This window comes from Microtus oregoni, unplaced genomic scaffold (genome assembly GCF_018167655.1).
Source record: "Microtus oregoni isolate MIOR12 unplaced genomic scaffold, Mior012 000008F_ref0000371, whole genome shotgun sequence".
NCBI lineage: Eukaryota > Metazoa > Chordata > Mammalia > Rodentia > Cricetidae > Microtus > Microtus oregoni.
Genome location: NW_024543067.1, coordinates 48,630,383 through 48,644,295, shown reverse-complemented (window position 1 = coordinate 48,644,295; position 13,913 = coordinate 48,630,383). Strand labels below are relative to the sequence as shown.

Sequence of the window (13,913 nt, the reverse complement as noted above, 5' to 3'; positions counted from 1 at the left end):
ACTTAAATTGAAGGAAGGAGAGATTATAAATATACAGCACCCAGCGTAATGACAGAGACACAGTCTGAAGAAGATGCACTATTAGGTGATTCTGTAGAGCTAAGTTTATACAATCAAGATGGCCAAGTGCAGGCTCTATTACTGTTTGACGCTGTCTTGAGGGACCAGGTCATATATGCAGTCTGTCATCAATCAAAGCATTATTATGTGGTGCGGGGCTGCATTTTACTTATGTTTGTGTCATGTGTCCTTTATCGGGCTCCCCACAATGGCCCCCAAGCAAGGAGGGCAGAGAATAGTAGCTGAGATGTCTAGCGTAGGAAACTGAGGCCGATGCAGAGAGAACTCTTTCTGTGGCCCACAGAACAAGTCTGTTGCACCATGAGCTCAAACCCAAGTCCTACCCCGTGTACCGGTAGCTGTGATCAAACACCTAAAGGCAGCCACTTGAAGAAGGAAAGGTTAGCTTGGCTCAGAGTTTAAAAGGATAGCCCGGTGGGAAAGAAGACACGGCCGCGAAGCAGCTGGAAGCCCTGGCAGGGAGAGCTTGCTCACATCTGGTCAGACCAGGGATCGGAGAATGGGGAGGGACTGCCGTAGCTCGTTTGCTTTCTCCTTCCCTGTATGAGTCAGTCTGGGCTCCAGGCCATGGGGCAGAGCTACACACACTCAGGGTGAGTCCTCCCTCTTCAGGTTTGCCTCCCTGAAGACACCTGCACAGACAAGCCTGAAGTTGTGTCTCATTAGTGACCTGCGGGATTCTTAGCCCATTAACCCAACCGAGCCGACTACAGAACTTAGTCATCACACCCTAGGTGACACAAGGGATATTTTAGGCAAATGCATGGCTCTTAAATCAGAAATATGCAGCCTTCTCCACGAGCACAACTTTTCCAGACCTGGGCACGGGTGTCCTAGAAAATATCGCTCTGCTTCTAATACATCACAGGGCCCTCTGCTATACGAAGGCATAGAGTGTATTTAAAAATAGGAAGGAAACTGCAGAAAATCAGCAGAGCTAAGGGTAGAACACACTTCCCAAGTGCCTTGGACAGGACTCATTCTCATGGCGCTGCCATAGCCCTGCTCAGCATGTGTGGCTGGGAGAACTCACCAAACACTTCAGTTGGAAGCCAATGTGGGTTACCACAGCTGAGTTCCCAGGGGTGCAGGGTCTTTGGGGTCACCAGCATAGTCTGCCAGCTCTAGGAATCTCTGGTCAGATGTTTGGCACAAAGACTCACCCAGGGGGCAGAACAAAATCCTGCACAGCCCTCTATAAAGATAGCCCAAGCAATTCCCTTTGTATTTCATTCATCTTTGCAGCTACCGCATGTAAGAGCAGGGAGCAGGTGGCTTTGTGCAGAGGAGGAAATGGCCAATGGATGTGGGAGACAAATGGCCCTTCAAGTGGATGACATTTTAAAGGTTACCTTGAAATTGCTTCGGCCACCCAGGTGGCTGTCACAGGATTCCTCAAGATGGACAGTATTGCCATAGTTGGCCAGTGGTTCAGTTGGTTCCATGCTCTATGTCACGGATATTTTGCTCTTGTTCCCACTCATCTCTTGTCTTGTGAGTCCTGCCAGAAGAATTCAGATAAGACACAGAGAACATAGTTAGAAGACAGAGTTTATTTCAGAGTGGCACGGGACACCCTCAGGGGGGTGAGAATGTCCCCAAGAGAACATTGTGTCCGTTTACATTTTAGACAGCCCACACTATGTCCAGTGGCCCCAAAATAGACAGCTGTTTTGGTTTCATCTCTTTCGGTTTGCTAAAATACCCTGACCAAAAGCAACTTATGAGAGGAAAGGGTTCATGTGGCTTATATAACCCCCCAGGTTACCTCCCATCACTGAGGGAAGTCAGGGCAGGAACTAGGAGCAGAAGCTTGACTGCTAGCTCACTCTGACTTGCTCCCTCGCTTGTTGTTCATCTATCTAGCTTTCTTATACAGCTCAGCCCCACCTGCCTAGGGACAGTGCCGCTCACAGTGGCCCATGCTCTGCCACGTCAATCATCAGCCAAGGCAATCTCTCATAGACATGGCCACAAGCCGATCTGATGTACGCAGTCTCTCAACTGAGACTCCCCACCGGTGACTCTAGATTGTGTCAAGTTAACAGCTGAAGCTAGGACAACAGCTTCCCTAAGGGGTGTTTTCTGGTCCAGAGGATTGATGGGCCAATTTGACTGGGAGTAGCAAGAGTAGGCATTGGTATGTGTGGAATGCATACTGCTGACCTGGAACCAGCTTTAAAGTTATAAACAAATGTCCTCAGGCAGTTCAGGAAGTCCCATCCAAGAACCAGATTTGACTCAGGTCCCTTTCCTCTGACCAATAGCGAGAGTCCTACAGTTCCTGTCCTGGTCTTCACAGGACATTGGTTGTAAAGAAGGGGTCCAGTCCTCATGTCCACCAAGCCTGCTAATTTCTAATTGGCTGTCTACCGGTTTCTAGAACGCTCACCAAAATGGTTTCCAAACGTTTCCTAAAGTCCCCAAACTAGTGTTACGGAAGTTCCCACAAGGGACCGTGCCCAAATGGATTCCAAAGAGAGACTTACCAAACCCCAGGGTGAGCTATCCAGACTGGGTGCTTGGATTCGAGCCTGCAAGAGAACAATTTTACTGGCCCAGGTCACAGAGTGGTCAAGACGCTTTATTGCTCAGCCAGTGCAACGAAGAAAACGGAGGCCTAAGAGAAATGTCAGGTTCAGAGCTCAGAGAAAATTCTGGACGCAGCAATCTCTTAGCTAAAGCTCGAGTCATAGAACATCATCATGTCGTCAGGGTTCAGCCTCTGGGGGTACAGCAATATAAAGTCAGATTCCAGAACTAAACTGGTCGCATGCTGCTTCCAGCATCCTTTCCTCAACTGAGAAATGGAAACACTAGCTCAGTACAGTGGCAAACCCCAGCAATACCAAAGCCACAGCAGCAGCAGGAAGACCAGGGTTGGAGGACAGCCTGGGCTACATAGTAGCTTCCCCACCAACCTGAAACTGTCTCAAAAACAAAGAATAAGCAAACAAAGACTTTTGCAACAACAAAAGAAAAATGGACAGATAATATATAACCATTTAATTACTTGTGATAAGAATAAACAAGCAAATGGAGGAACATTTCTTAGCTCAACTTCTGCCCCTGAGTAAGCTATTCTCAGTAATCAGAGGGGCTCACAACCTCCCCTATCTTTATCAGAGTTTCAAAGCATTTTAGACGAGCTTGAGTAGAATGTTAGGAAGGCAATGGATGGAATATTCCAGGTGTCCGTGTGTCTCTTTGAAGTGTGGCATGCCCTCTAAAACGCAGTCCTTTTGAAAGTCTCGGGGCATGAACATGTAATCCATCTCAATTTCTCAGGACTAACTAGATCAGATAGTTCAAGGGTGACTCTACACAGTGGTTTGTCATTTTAATAAGTACTCAGACGACCAGACTCCCCATCCAGACAGCGGGAGGGACCGCTCAGGGAAACAGGCATATGCCGCCTTCTCCTTTCCATCAGATGCTAAAGGATCCCAAATGATAAAGGAGGAAGGCAATGGCTTGTGGAGGGAAGCACAGGCTTGGGGCCAGGTGGGCAGGAATCCCAAAATTGACCTTCATACCCTCTTCCCCTGCTTTCATGTTTATCTTTCCTTTCTGCATGCAGCAGTGCTTTTGAACCGGTCTGGGCCAGGCGATCTATCCCGGTTTTGTATTTGGAATGTAGCAAGGAACACACAGACACAGATCCTTGCACTTGAGGACCTTGTATCCTAACAAAATACTAGAAATCCTCATGAAGGGATGGAGGAATGGCTCAGTGGCTAAGAGCACTTGCTGCTCTTGCAGAGGGCCTGGGTTCAGATACACTTACACGGCAGCTCACAACTGTCTGCAACTCCATTCCCAGAGGGTCCAATGTCTTTGCTGGCTCTGCAGGCACCCGGCAGGCACACAGGGCACATACACACACAGGCAAAACATGCATACATATTTTTAAAAACTAAACATCTTTTTAATGCACTCTACGCAGTGTATAATGGGGATTGCAGTCACTAACTCCAACAGGCTATGATCTTAATCACAAGTGACAGTGCATGAAGCATATGAAGGTTTAATAAACTGTGGCAATTATTATTTTTCCAATTGCTCTCAGATTTCTCCAAATACCTTAAACACTTCATGTGTGACCAACCCCCAGTTTTTTCCATTCAACAAACTCCTGAGCATGTGCCACATCCTAGATTCTCCGGGGGCACCAGGGATACAAAGAAATGCTGTAAGAGTACCTGATCCCAGCCCTTGAGAATTTCAGAGTCTGGGACACTGTGCCCTAGAAGAGACACACTTGAGAATCCCCAGAAGGGAGCAGCCTCCCGTTCCAGGTCTGTACTCAGAACAGGCCACTTCACTAATGATGGTGTCATTTAACTCGTTGTATCTCAGCTATGGCTGGCGATTCTAGGAACGCTACGAACAAAGACATGGAGATAGGAGTCACTTCCCAAGACCACAAGAAGATTCCCAAGCAGGCACGGGAATACACCCCTATCGCCACCGACCGCACTCGCCTGCTGGCGGAAGGCAAGAAGCCGCGCCAACGCTACATGGAGAAGAGTGGCAAGTGCAACGTGCACCACGGTAATGTTCAGGAGACCTACCGCTACCTCAGTGACCTCTTCACCACCCTGGTGGACCTCAAATGGCGCTTCAACCTTCTGGTCTTCACCATGGTCTACACCGTCACGTGGCTGTTCTTTGGCTTCATTTGGTGGCTCATTGCTTACGTCCGAGGTGATCTGGACCATGTGGGGGACCAAGAGTGGATCCCTTGTGTTGAAAACCTCAGTGGGTTCGTGTCTGCCTTCCTGTTCTCCATTGAGACAGAAACAACCATTGGGTATGGCTTCCGCGTCATCACCGAGAAGTGCCCGGAGGGGATCATACTGCTTCTGGTGCAGGCCATTCTGGGCTCTATCGTTAATGCCTTCATGGTGGGTTGCATGTTTGTGAAGATCAGCCAGCCAAAGAAGAGAGCAGAGACCCTCATGTTTTCCAACAATGCCGTCATCTCCATGCGGGATGAGAAGCTGTGCCTCATGTTCCGGGTAGGTGACCTCCGAAACTCCCACATAGTGGAGGCCTCCATCCGTGCCAAGCTTATCAAATCCCGGCAGACCAAAGAAGGGGAATTCATCCCCTTGAACCAGACCGACATTAATGTGGGCTTTGACACGGGGGATGACCGTCTCTTCCTGGTGTCCCCGCTCATCATCTCCCATGAGATCAATGAGAAGAGCCCTTTCTGGGAGATGTCACGTGCTCAGCTGGAACAGGAAGAGTTTGAAGTCGTGGTCATCCTAGAAGGAATGGTGGAAGCAACAGGTAAGACATTTTGCCCTCCTCAGTCACCTGATCCTCTTCCTGCCCCCTGGAGCATAGACAGCCGTGGCCCTAGAATGTCCACATTCGTGTGTAAGAATACCAAAATGACAATGAGGGACACCCTGCTCCATCCCCAATGTGACCAAGGGGCAGTTACCCAAGACAGAGCACTAACAATAGCTAACACAGACTGAACTCTCCAGCTTCTCGGCATGATCCTAGACTTTAAACATGTATTACAGCATACCTGTACCTCCATAGGGAGGATCCAGGATCTAGAAACAGATGCACAAATATGAGCAAGCAAGCACCATGAAAGCAGCAGGACCCCAGAGCCAGCCCGCATTTTCAATAGGTCAAAGTGCTTATTGCCCTAAAAAAGGCATGGGGTGATTGGGAAGCCTGGGCTGACTAAAAGAGGTGGTGTTTTAGAGTGAGACGTCATGGCCCTAGCGTAGCCCCTTCAATCTCTCTAATGCTGTGACCCTTTAATACAGTTCCTTGTGCTGTAGCTACCCCCAATCATAAAATTAATTCACCGCTACTTCCTAACTGTACTTTTGCTACCTTTATGAATCATGATGTAAATAACTGATAAGCAGGATATCCCACATGTGGCCCAGGTTGATGTCACTGCTGTACATGAGGGCCTCCTCATTAGGAGAGGATGCTGTTGTTTTTCTGTTTCGGTGATGGAATATCAACAGAATATGACTTAGAGCAACTAGGAAAGGAAACACTTTATTCATCTTCTAGGTCACAGTCCATCATTCAAGGAACTCCATGGGGGGGGGGATTAAAGCAGAAACCATGAGGGAAGACTGCTTCCTGGCTTGCTCTCTCTTGCTTGCTCAACTTGCATTCTTATATAGCACAGGTCCACTTGCCTAGGGATAGTATCACCCATGGCGGGCTGGATCGCTCCACAGCAACCATCAATCAAAATAACCTCCCCCCAAATACACACATTCCCACAGGTCCATCTGATGGAACCAACTGAGAGTCCCTCTTCCTAGGTGATTCTGGTTTGTGGTGATAACAAAAGTGAACCAGTGTAGATGCTACCCAGCATGCAGCCTTTCCCAAGTTCATGAGTATTTTGCACATCCCCCTTTTTAAAGAGCATCTATGCTACAGATCTGGGAGAGATGCTCTCCCAGCTGTCCTCTCTCAGGAGCAACCTGTCCCCTAGCTTTCCTCCTGCCGAGGCAGATCTTTCTGAAGGTGACCCAGTGAGACCAAGGTCTAAGAGGACCCGAGCTCTACGTAAGAGCCACAGGCATCACCTTCATGGTTGGACCTTCTGCTTCTTGGGAAGGAATGCCCACCAGCCAAATGCTGTGTTTGTCTTCCTTCATCTTCCTTCTCTTTAATTCACCATTAGACTGAGCAGCGTGCTAACCCCAGTGACAGTTTGTCCAAAACTCCCCCGTGCTCAGAATAACACTTCAAAACCTTGCAAATAGTGTTTATGTGCTTCTCTCCCCCTTTTACAGAGATGGATGCTGAACTGCAAAAGGGCCAGGCAGACATTAAGTGTGCATATTTGGGGCTTTCATTTACAAGTCTCCAGCCTCTTCTACACGCCACACTGGTCTTCAAGAACGTTAGAGGCGTGTTAAAGGCGGCCAGGTATACCCGGCAGCCCTTGAGAATCTGACAACTGGCTGGGAGACTCAGACAAGCCTTTCCGTTTCCAGCTCGGAGTCAGGCGGGGTGATAGCAGGCCCTAGAGACTATGCCTAAGGCTGCCTGGCCATCTGCTGGGGGGCCGGAGCCTAGCCAGGAAGCATATGGTGGCAGCTGGAGGAGTCCCTGGGGCTGAGGGCAGTCAGGAAGCAGGAAGCTGATTCGTGTAGATGGAGACTCTAGGGTCATTGTGTCCTTGGTAACAGGGTCAGGCTAGAACAAAGGAGCACTTTCTGGGGAAGAAGCTCCTCTCTGAGGTCCTGAAGGAGGGATGGGGCAGAGGCAAAGTCTCATCGTCTCTTGGTGATGCCCTCACTGTCGCCAGTGTGCAGCAGAAGAGCATGCCCAGACCACGAGAAGAGGAGTGGATGCTGATCCTGTTTGCCCACCCCTCCTCCCACATGTCCCTGAAAGCCCTGGTCTATACGGTCCTGTCCTAACTGCTTGACATCCCCTCCCATAAACTATGATAGCTAATCTTTGTTCTCTGTCTGTGGGAGGCTGAGACCACCTACTCACAAACGGCATGAGTTGTTTTGTTTCCTTGTCATGTTCATGAAACCCAGCATTGGTGTTAATTCAGGCCTAGGCTAAGTAACTCTTCCACACCCTTCCTATGTGCGTCTGGGCAAGATGCTTGAGCTTGTCTGCAAAGCAGGAGATTTAACCTGGTGGGAAGACTGAAGGGCCAGATGGAGTGCCACAGGTGGAACACGGAGCTGATATGTGCCACGGAAGGGAACAGATCCTGTGCTAGGGTCTTTTCAGAGTCTCTGGGAGCCTGCAGGCACTGGGCCTTGGGCTAGATTGGTTGGTATCCAGCTTGGGTGTTTCTGCCTCTACTGGGCTGACTGGTATACACCCTGACTGGAGAGGCCTGGCTGGGGCAGGCATCACCCTGAAATCAAGGAGTAGGCTAGAAGCCCACTACGTATGGGATGCTTTGGGGAGCCCAGGCACAGATAACGGGAAGCAGCTTTTGGCCTATGACCCATCCCCCAGAGAAAGCCCAGAGTAGGAACTGGAGAAGACTCCCCTTCAGTGTCAGAAGAGCACAAGCCAATTCTTCCTTGGGCAGAGATTAAATAAGATTTTGCTTTTCTGTGACCCTAAGCACAGAGGTTTCCTCATCCATAAACAAAACTGCCCTCCCTCTCTGGAGAGGAAGCAACACCTAAAAATAACACAGCCATGGCAGAGCAGCAGAGAGAGACACCAGAGACACCAGAGCATCCGCAAATCAGAAGCCAGGCTGGGTGTTAGCTTGCTTTCCCTTACTGTGCACACATGCATGTCTGTGTATGGATACACGTACATGTATGTGTTCATGCGTGTGCAGGCTTCAGTGTGTATGTCCCCTCAGAACTATTTCTCTATGCTCTGAATGCCTGTCAGCAGCTCTCTGGTCCCTCACTCTGAACTTTCTTTGCTTAAACCCTTGTCCTTCCTTTTTTTTAGTCAGTCTCTTCTAATCCTAGATACTGCTTTCAAAAATGTGTCCTTGTCTCCAACTATTTCATTTCCCCCTTTAGCATCTAGAAATGTGTTCCAGAATCTTGCAAGTCCATTTGTCATTTTCTTCATTGTAGTTTGATCTCCTCCACCACAAGGACCATCACATATTAAGCCTCATCTTCTAGATCCTGGGCACAAAGTAGAGATTCAAAAGGTGCTTGAAAAATGATTGGCGGAGTAGGTAGTTAGATAGATGGACGATTTAATGAATGGGTGGCTGGATAGATGAATGACTGGAGGAGTGAATGCTGGGTAGATGGATGACTGGAGGAATGAATGGTTGGGTAGATGTATGATTTGATGAATGGGTGGTTAGATAGATGGATGATTGGAGGAATGAATGGCTGGGTAGATGGATGACTGGAGGAATGAATGGTTGGGTAGATGGATGACTAGAGGAATGAATGACTGGATAGGTGAATGATTGGAGGAATGAATGTCTGGATAGGTGGATGACTGGAGGAATGAATGGCTGGATAGGTGGATGACTGGAGGAATGAATGGCTGGGTAGATGGATGACTGGAGGAATGAATGTCTGGATAGGTGGATGACTGGAGGAATGAATGGTTGGATAGATGGATGACTGGAGGAATGAATGGCTGGGTAGATGGATGACTGGAGGAATGAATGGTTGGGTAGATGGATGATTTGATGAATGGGTGGTTAGATAGATGGATGATTGGAGGAATGAATGGCTGGATACGTGGATGACTGGAGGAATGAATGGCTGGGTAGATGGATGACTGGAGGAATGAATGGCTGGGTAGATGGATGACTGGAGGAATGAATGGCTAGGTAGATGGATGACTGGAGGAATGAATGGCTAGGTAGATGGATGACTGGAGGAATGAATGGCTAGGTAGATGGATGACTGGAAGAATGAATGGTTGGGTAGATGGATGACTGGAGGAATGAATGGTTGGGTAGATGGATGACTGGAGGAATGAATGGCTGGGTAGATGGATGACTGGAGGAATGAATGGTTGGGTAGATGTATGATCTGATGAATGGGTGGTTAGACAGATGGATGATTGGAGGAATGAATGGCTGGATAGGTGGATGATTGAAGGAATGAATGTCTGGATAGGTGGATGACTGGAGGAATGAATGGCTGGGTAGATGGATGACTGGAGGAATGAATGTCTGGATAGGTGGATGACTGGAGGAATGAATGGTTGGGTAGATGGATGACTGGAGGAATGAATGGTTGGGTAGATGGATGACTGGAAGAATGAATGGCTGGGTAGATGGATGACTGGAGGAATGAATGGTTGGGTAGATGTATGATCTGATGAATGGGTGGTTAGACAGATGGATGATTGGAGGAATGAATGGCTGGATAGGTGGATGGTTGGATAAATGGATGGTTGGATAGATGAATGATTGGGTAAATAGCTGATTAGATGAATGGGTGGTATATTAGTTACTTTTCTATTGCCATGAAGAAACACCATGACCAAGGCAATTTATAAAGAAAACATTTAATAGGATTTCTTGCTTACAGTTTCAGAGGGGTTAGTCCATATTCATCATGGCGGGAAGCATGATGACTGGCAGGCCAACAGGTAGTCATGGTATTGGAGCAGCAGATGAGAACTTACAACTTATCCACAGGCAGCAGGCAGAGAAAGAGAGTGAAAGTGTGTGTGTGGGGGGAGGGGGGGGAAGACACAGAGAGAGAGAGACAGAGACAGAGGAACTGGGCCTGACACAGGCTTTTGAAACCTCAATTCCAAGCCCCAGAAACACAACCCTCCAACAAAGCCACACCTCCCAATCCTTCCTAAATAGTCTACTAACCAGTAACCAAACGTTCAAATACATGAGTCTATGGGGGCCATTCTCATTCCAATCCACCACAGATGGATAAATGATTAATAGCTGGCAATGGGTTTGAGTGGATGGATAGACAAATAATGAATGGATAGTTACATGGATGGAGAGTGATGGATGATGGATGGAGAAATGGATGTGAAGGGGGTGGATGATGGATGCATGGATCGATAAATGGATGCATCTTAATGCACATGGCTTCTGTCTCCCCAGGCATGACTTGCCAAGCACGAAGCTCCTACATGGATACCGAGGTGCTCTGGGGTCACCGGTTCACTCCCGTCCTCACCTTGGAGAAAGGCTTTTATGAGGTGGACTACAACACCTTCCATGACACCTATGAGACCAACACACCCAGCTGCTGTGCCAAGGAGCTGGCAGAGATGAAGCGGAATGGTCGGCTCCTCCAGTACCTTCCCAGCCCTCCCTTGCTTGGGGGGTGTGCTGAGGCTGGGAGAGATGTGAAGGCTGAGCAGGATGGAGAGGATGAGCCCAATGGTCTGAGTGTGTCCCGGGCCACCAGGGGCTCAATGTGAAGTCTGTGTTCTATCCAGAGCCTCTTCTTGCCAGACACCGAGGAGCCTAGGAGGCCGGAGAGGCCAATTAGTTGGGCAAGCCTTGCAGGGGCCCCAGGAGCGTGGGAGCTCTAGGGAGAGGAACAGTGTTTTGAGACCTCACATCTCTTCAGGGCCTCTGAGCGAGCGGCCTTGCCCGGCCCTCTCAGGTAGTGCTTTCTAGGCCTCAGCGAATGAGAGCATTAGCAAAGAGGCTGTAGCTGGGGCGGGGTTCCCAGAATGAGTTCTAGGGTGTCCTCTTCCCTCTCTCTGATTTCTGTCACCTGTTCACTTCCCTCCCTGATTTGGTCTCCTCTAGGGACCGACAGGATCACCCCTGACTCTTACCACTGAGGCCTGTGGATTGAGGGAGGTCAGGTCTTGTCCATGGATGCTCGCCCACAGCTAGGGATGAGTTCACAGAGACCTCCCAGGCTAAAGCTACCCAAGTCAGGGACAATGCCTTTGAGTCTGAGGCCCAAACCACTTACTAATGACTTCTTTGCAAGGCTCCCTTCTCACCATTACTCCCCACCGCGTGTATGTTTTCTCTTCCATGTTGTGTGAACACTGCGGCTTACAGGGTAATTGAGTTCATTCGAGTGTCCCTGGGACACTGAGTCCCTAGGAGCACACACAATGTTGTCCTCACAACTGCCTGCTACTCCTAGTCATACTGTGCCTTGCACTTCAAGGAGAACCCAACAGCTGTGCTTTTTTGTAGGACTTTTTGGTCCGAGAACTTCAAAGAACCTGTAATATTGTCCTGACATGTGAATTTCAGAGCGCCGGATGAACTAATTGGTACTAACACAGAGAAAGCAGTGAGGAAAGGGGAGCAAGGAAAATTTTCATATAAGCATCTGGAGCCTGGTGTACTTGATGCATGGCTATAATGCTAACCCTTGGCAGGCTCAGGCAGAATGGGGAATCTGAGGCCAGCAAGGGCTGTATGGGCCTGTCTCAAAAAAGCAAAAGACGCACTAACAAACAAGAAGACATCTGCCTCAGTTGTCGCATGGGGGTTCCTAGGAGAAAAGTGGAATGTGAAACAGAAGTGACAGGTGGCCAAGGATGGACCAAAGTCTGAGGCTGGTAGTGAGATGCCTCTGGATCGCCCTCATAAAGAACAGCTCTAACACAGTGGCGGGACCTGGAAGGCAGGCCCGAGAGCAGGAGGTGAGAGAGTTGGTAGAAGAAGTAGGGAAAGGAAAGCCAAACGGTGGAGAAGGGCCCTGAGGTCAACAGCCTCGGAGACTCTTCCAGTCTGGAGGGCTAATGGCCAGATCAAAGAATCTTATGTAGAAAAAGAGAAGCTGGGCCTGATCTTGGAAAGATGCCCACATGCTCCCCACACCTCCACCCCAGTATTCAGAGTTCTCAACCAGCTTTGAAAATAGAAGTACTTCCCTGCCACGCCCTGGAGCACTTGGCCTGGGAGCTACAGGAAGAAGCTAAGGTAGTCAAGGGAATGGCTTCTGGACCTCAGACTTAGTTCCCAGGGCCCTGGGTTGGTGAGCGAAAGTGGCCTTGGAGGAATAGTTACACTTGTAAACTGCCCACACATGCAACAGGGATCCCTTACTTGGCACCTGGACTAAATCTTGAGAGATGGTCTAGGCCCTGAGTGGTGTGTGCATTTGTGTACATGTGTGTGGTATGTATATGGTGGCGTGTGTGTGTGTGTGGTGTGGGGATGGTGGGATGTTGGGATGTGGAGGGTGTGGTGTATGCATGTCTGTGAGTGTGTGGTGTGTATATGGTGGGGTATGTGTGCGTACACACACGTGTGTGTGTATGTATGTGTGGTGCTGAGGTCCCACAGTGATAAGGTGCCAGTTATGGTCTCAAGCATCTTTCTATAGTGAAGCAGGTCTAGCAGGGAATGGGGAATGAGCTACCACCCCCACTCAGGAGAGAAAACCAGCAGGTCCACAGCACCCAGTAGGTAAGCTGCATTAGGAGTCTAAGGAGGGAGCCTGCTGCTAAGACTAGATGTCTGGGAAGGAGCTATAACAACTTCAGAAGAGACAGGCATTTGGCTTGGCTTTCCAGACCCCAGGCCTTCACGGGCAGGACCAGTTGCACTCCTTGGTAGGCCTTGAACCCTGTCTCGGTCAGGACCCGTAGTAAGGCAGTGAAGTAAGGATGAGAAGCAGCAGCGAGTGACAGCTCGGCCGTGTCTGGTTCCTGCTGCACACTTGTCTTATTTGTGATATTGCTGAAACATCCCCCCCAAACCGGCCAGGGAAATCCAGTGGTCTGGGGTAGTCAGGGCACCAGTGTGCCAATGAGACGCTGTAGAAGCTATCAAAGAGTAGGTACACTCTTTAAGATCCCCTAAAGCCAGAGCTGATATGTGCTGGAATTAGGTAGCTACCTTCTTCAGGTTTCTATCATGGTGACCTAAATGTGGGGGGTGGCCCTTCACATCTCCATGGACAGCTGATTTCACTAAAGTTCTTCAAATTCTTCAAATCATTTTCTGGAAGTTCTTGACTAATAAATTTAAAACATGGGTTTATTATTTAATGCCAGGTCTGATGCTGGCCAACATCTCAATGGGTCACTATTCCTACATATAAAGCACATTAGTCATGGTCCTTTTGTATGACTCTGAGCTCATTCCATCCTTGATGGCCCATGAAGAACTGTTGCAGGGCTGAAGAAGAGGTCAACAAAAATTCCCAGAGATCTGTGCTCCTTGAGTATAGGAAGCCGGCTTCCTGCTTTGACTACCACGTCTTTTGTCTCTGGAGAAATCTCTTGCTCCATGGGCTGATAGAAATTTCCCAAGGAAGTTCCTGCCAGTTCTCTTCCTTCCCACCAATTTGGCACCTGCTTGGTTCTGCCAATGTGACGGCAAGCTCCTATTCCCAGGCCTCTCTGCTTCAGATACGGCTGCAGCTCCCACTGACCTTGTTTACAATCAAGGAACCCAC

The 13,913-nt window shown here is 49.0% G+C and overlaps 1 protein-coding gene across 1 annotated transcript in view; it reads left to right on the top strand.

Annotated features, from left to right (window-relative positions):
• The window catches only part of Kcnj5 (potassium inwardly rectifying channel subfamily J member 5), a 31,358-nt gene extending 17,796 nt beyond the window's left edge, over nt 1–13,562 (top strand). Inside the window, exons 2-3 of the mRNA XM_041657861.1 lie at nt 4,441–5,379; nt 10,631–13,562. Coding sequence (XP_041513795.1) covers nt 4,443–5,379; nt 10,631–10,953 — 1,260 coding nt within the window. The 5' untranslated portion in view covers nt 4,441–4,442 and the 3' untranslated portion in view covers nt 10,954–13,562. The remainder of the gene's footprint in view (nt 1–4,440; nt 5,380–10,630) is intronic.
• The last annotated feature ends 351 nt before the right edge of the window (nt 13,563–13,913 follow it).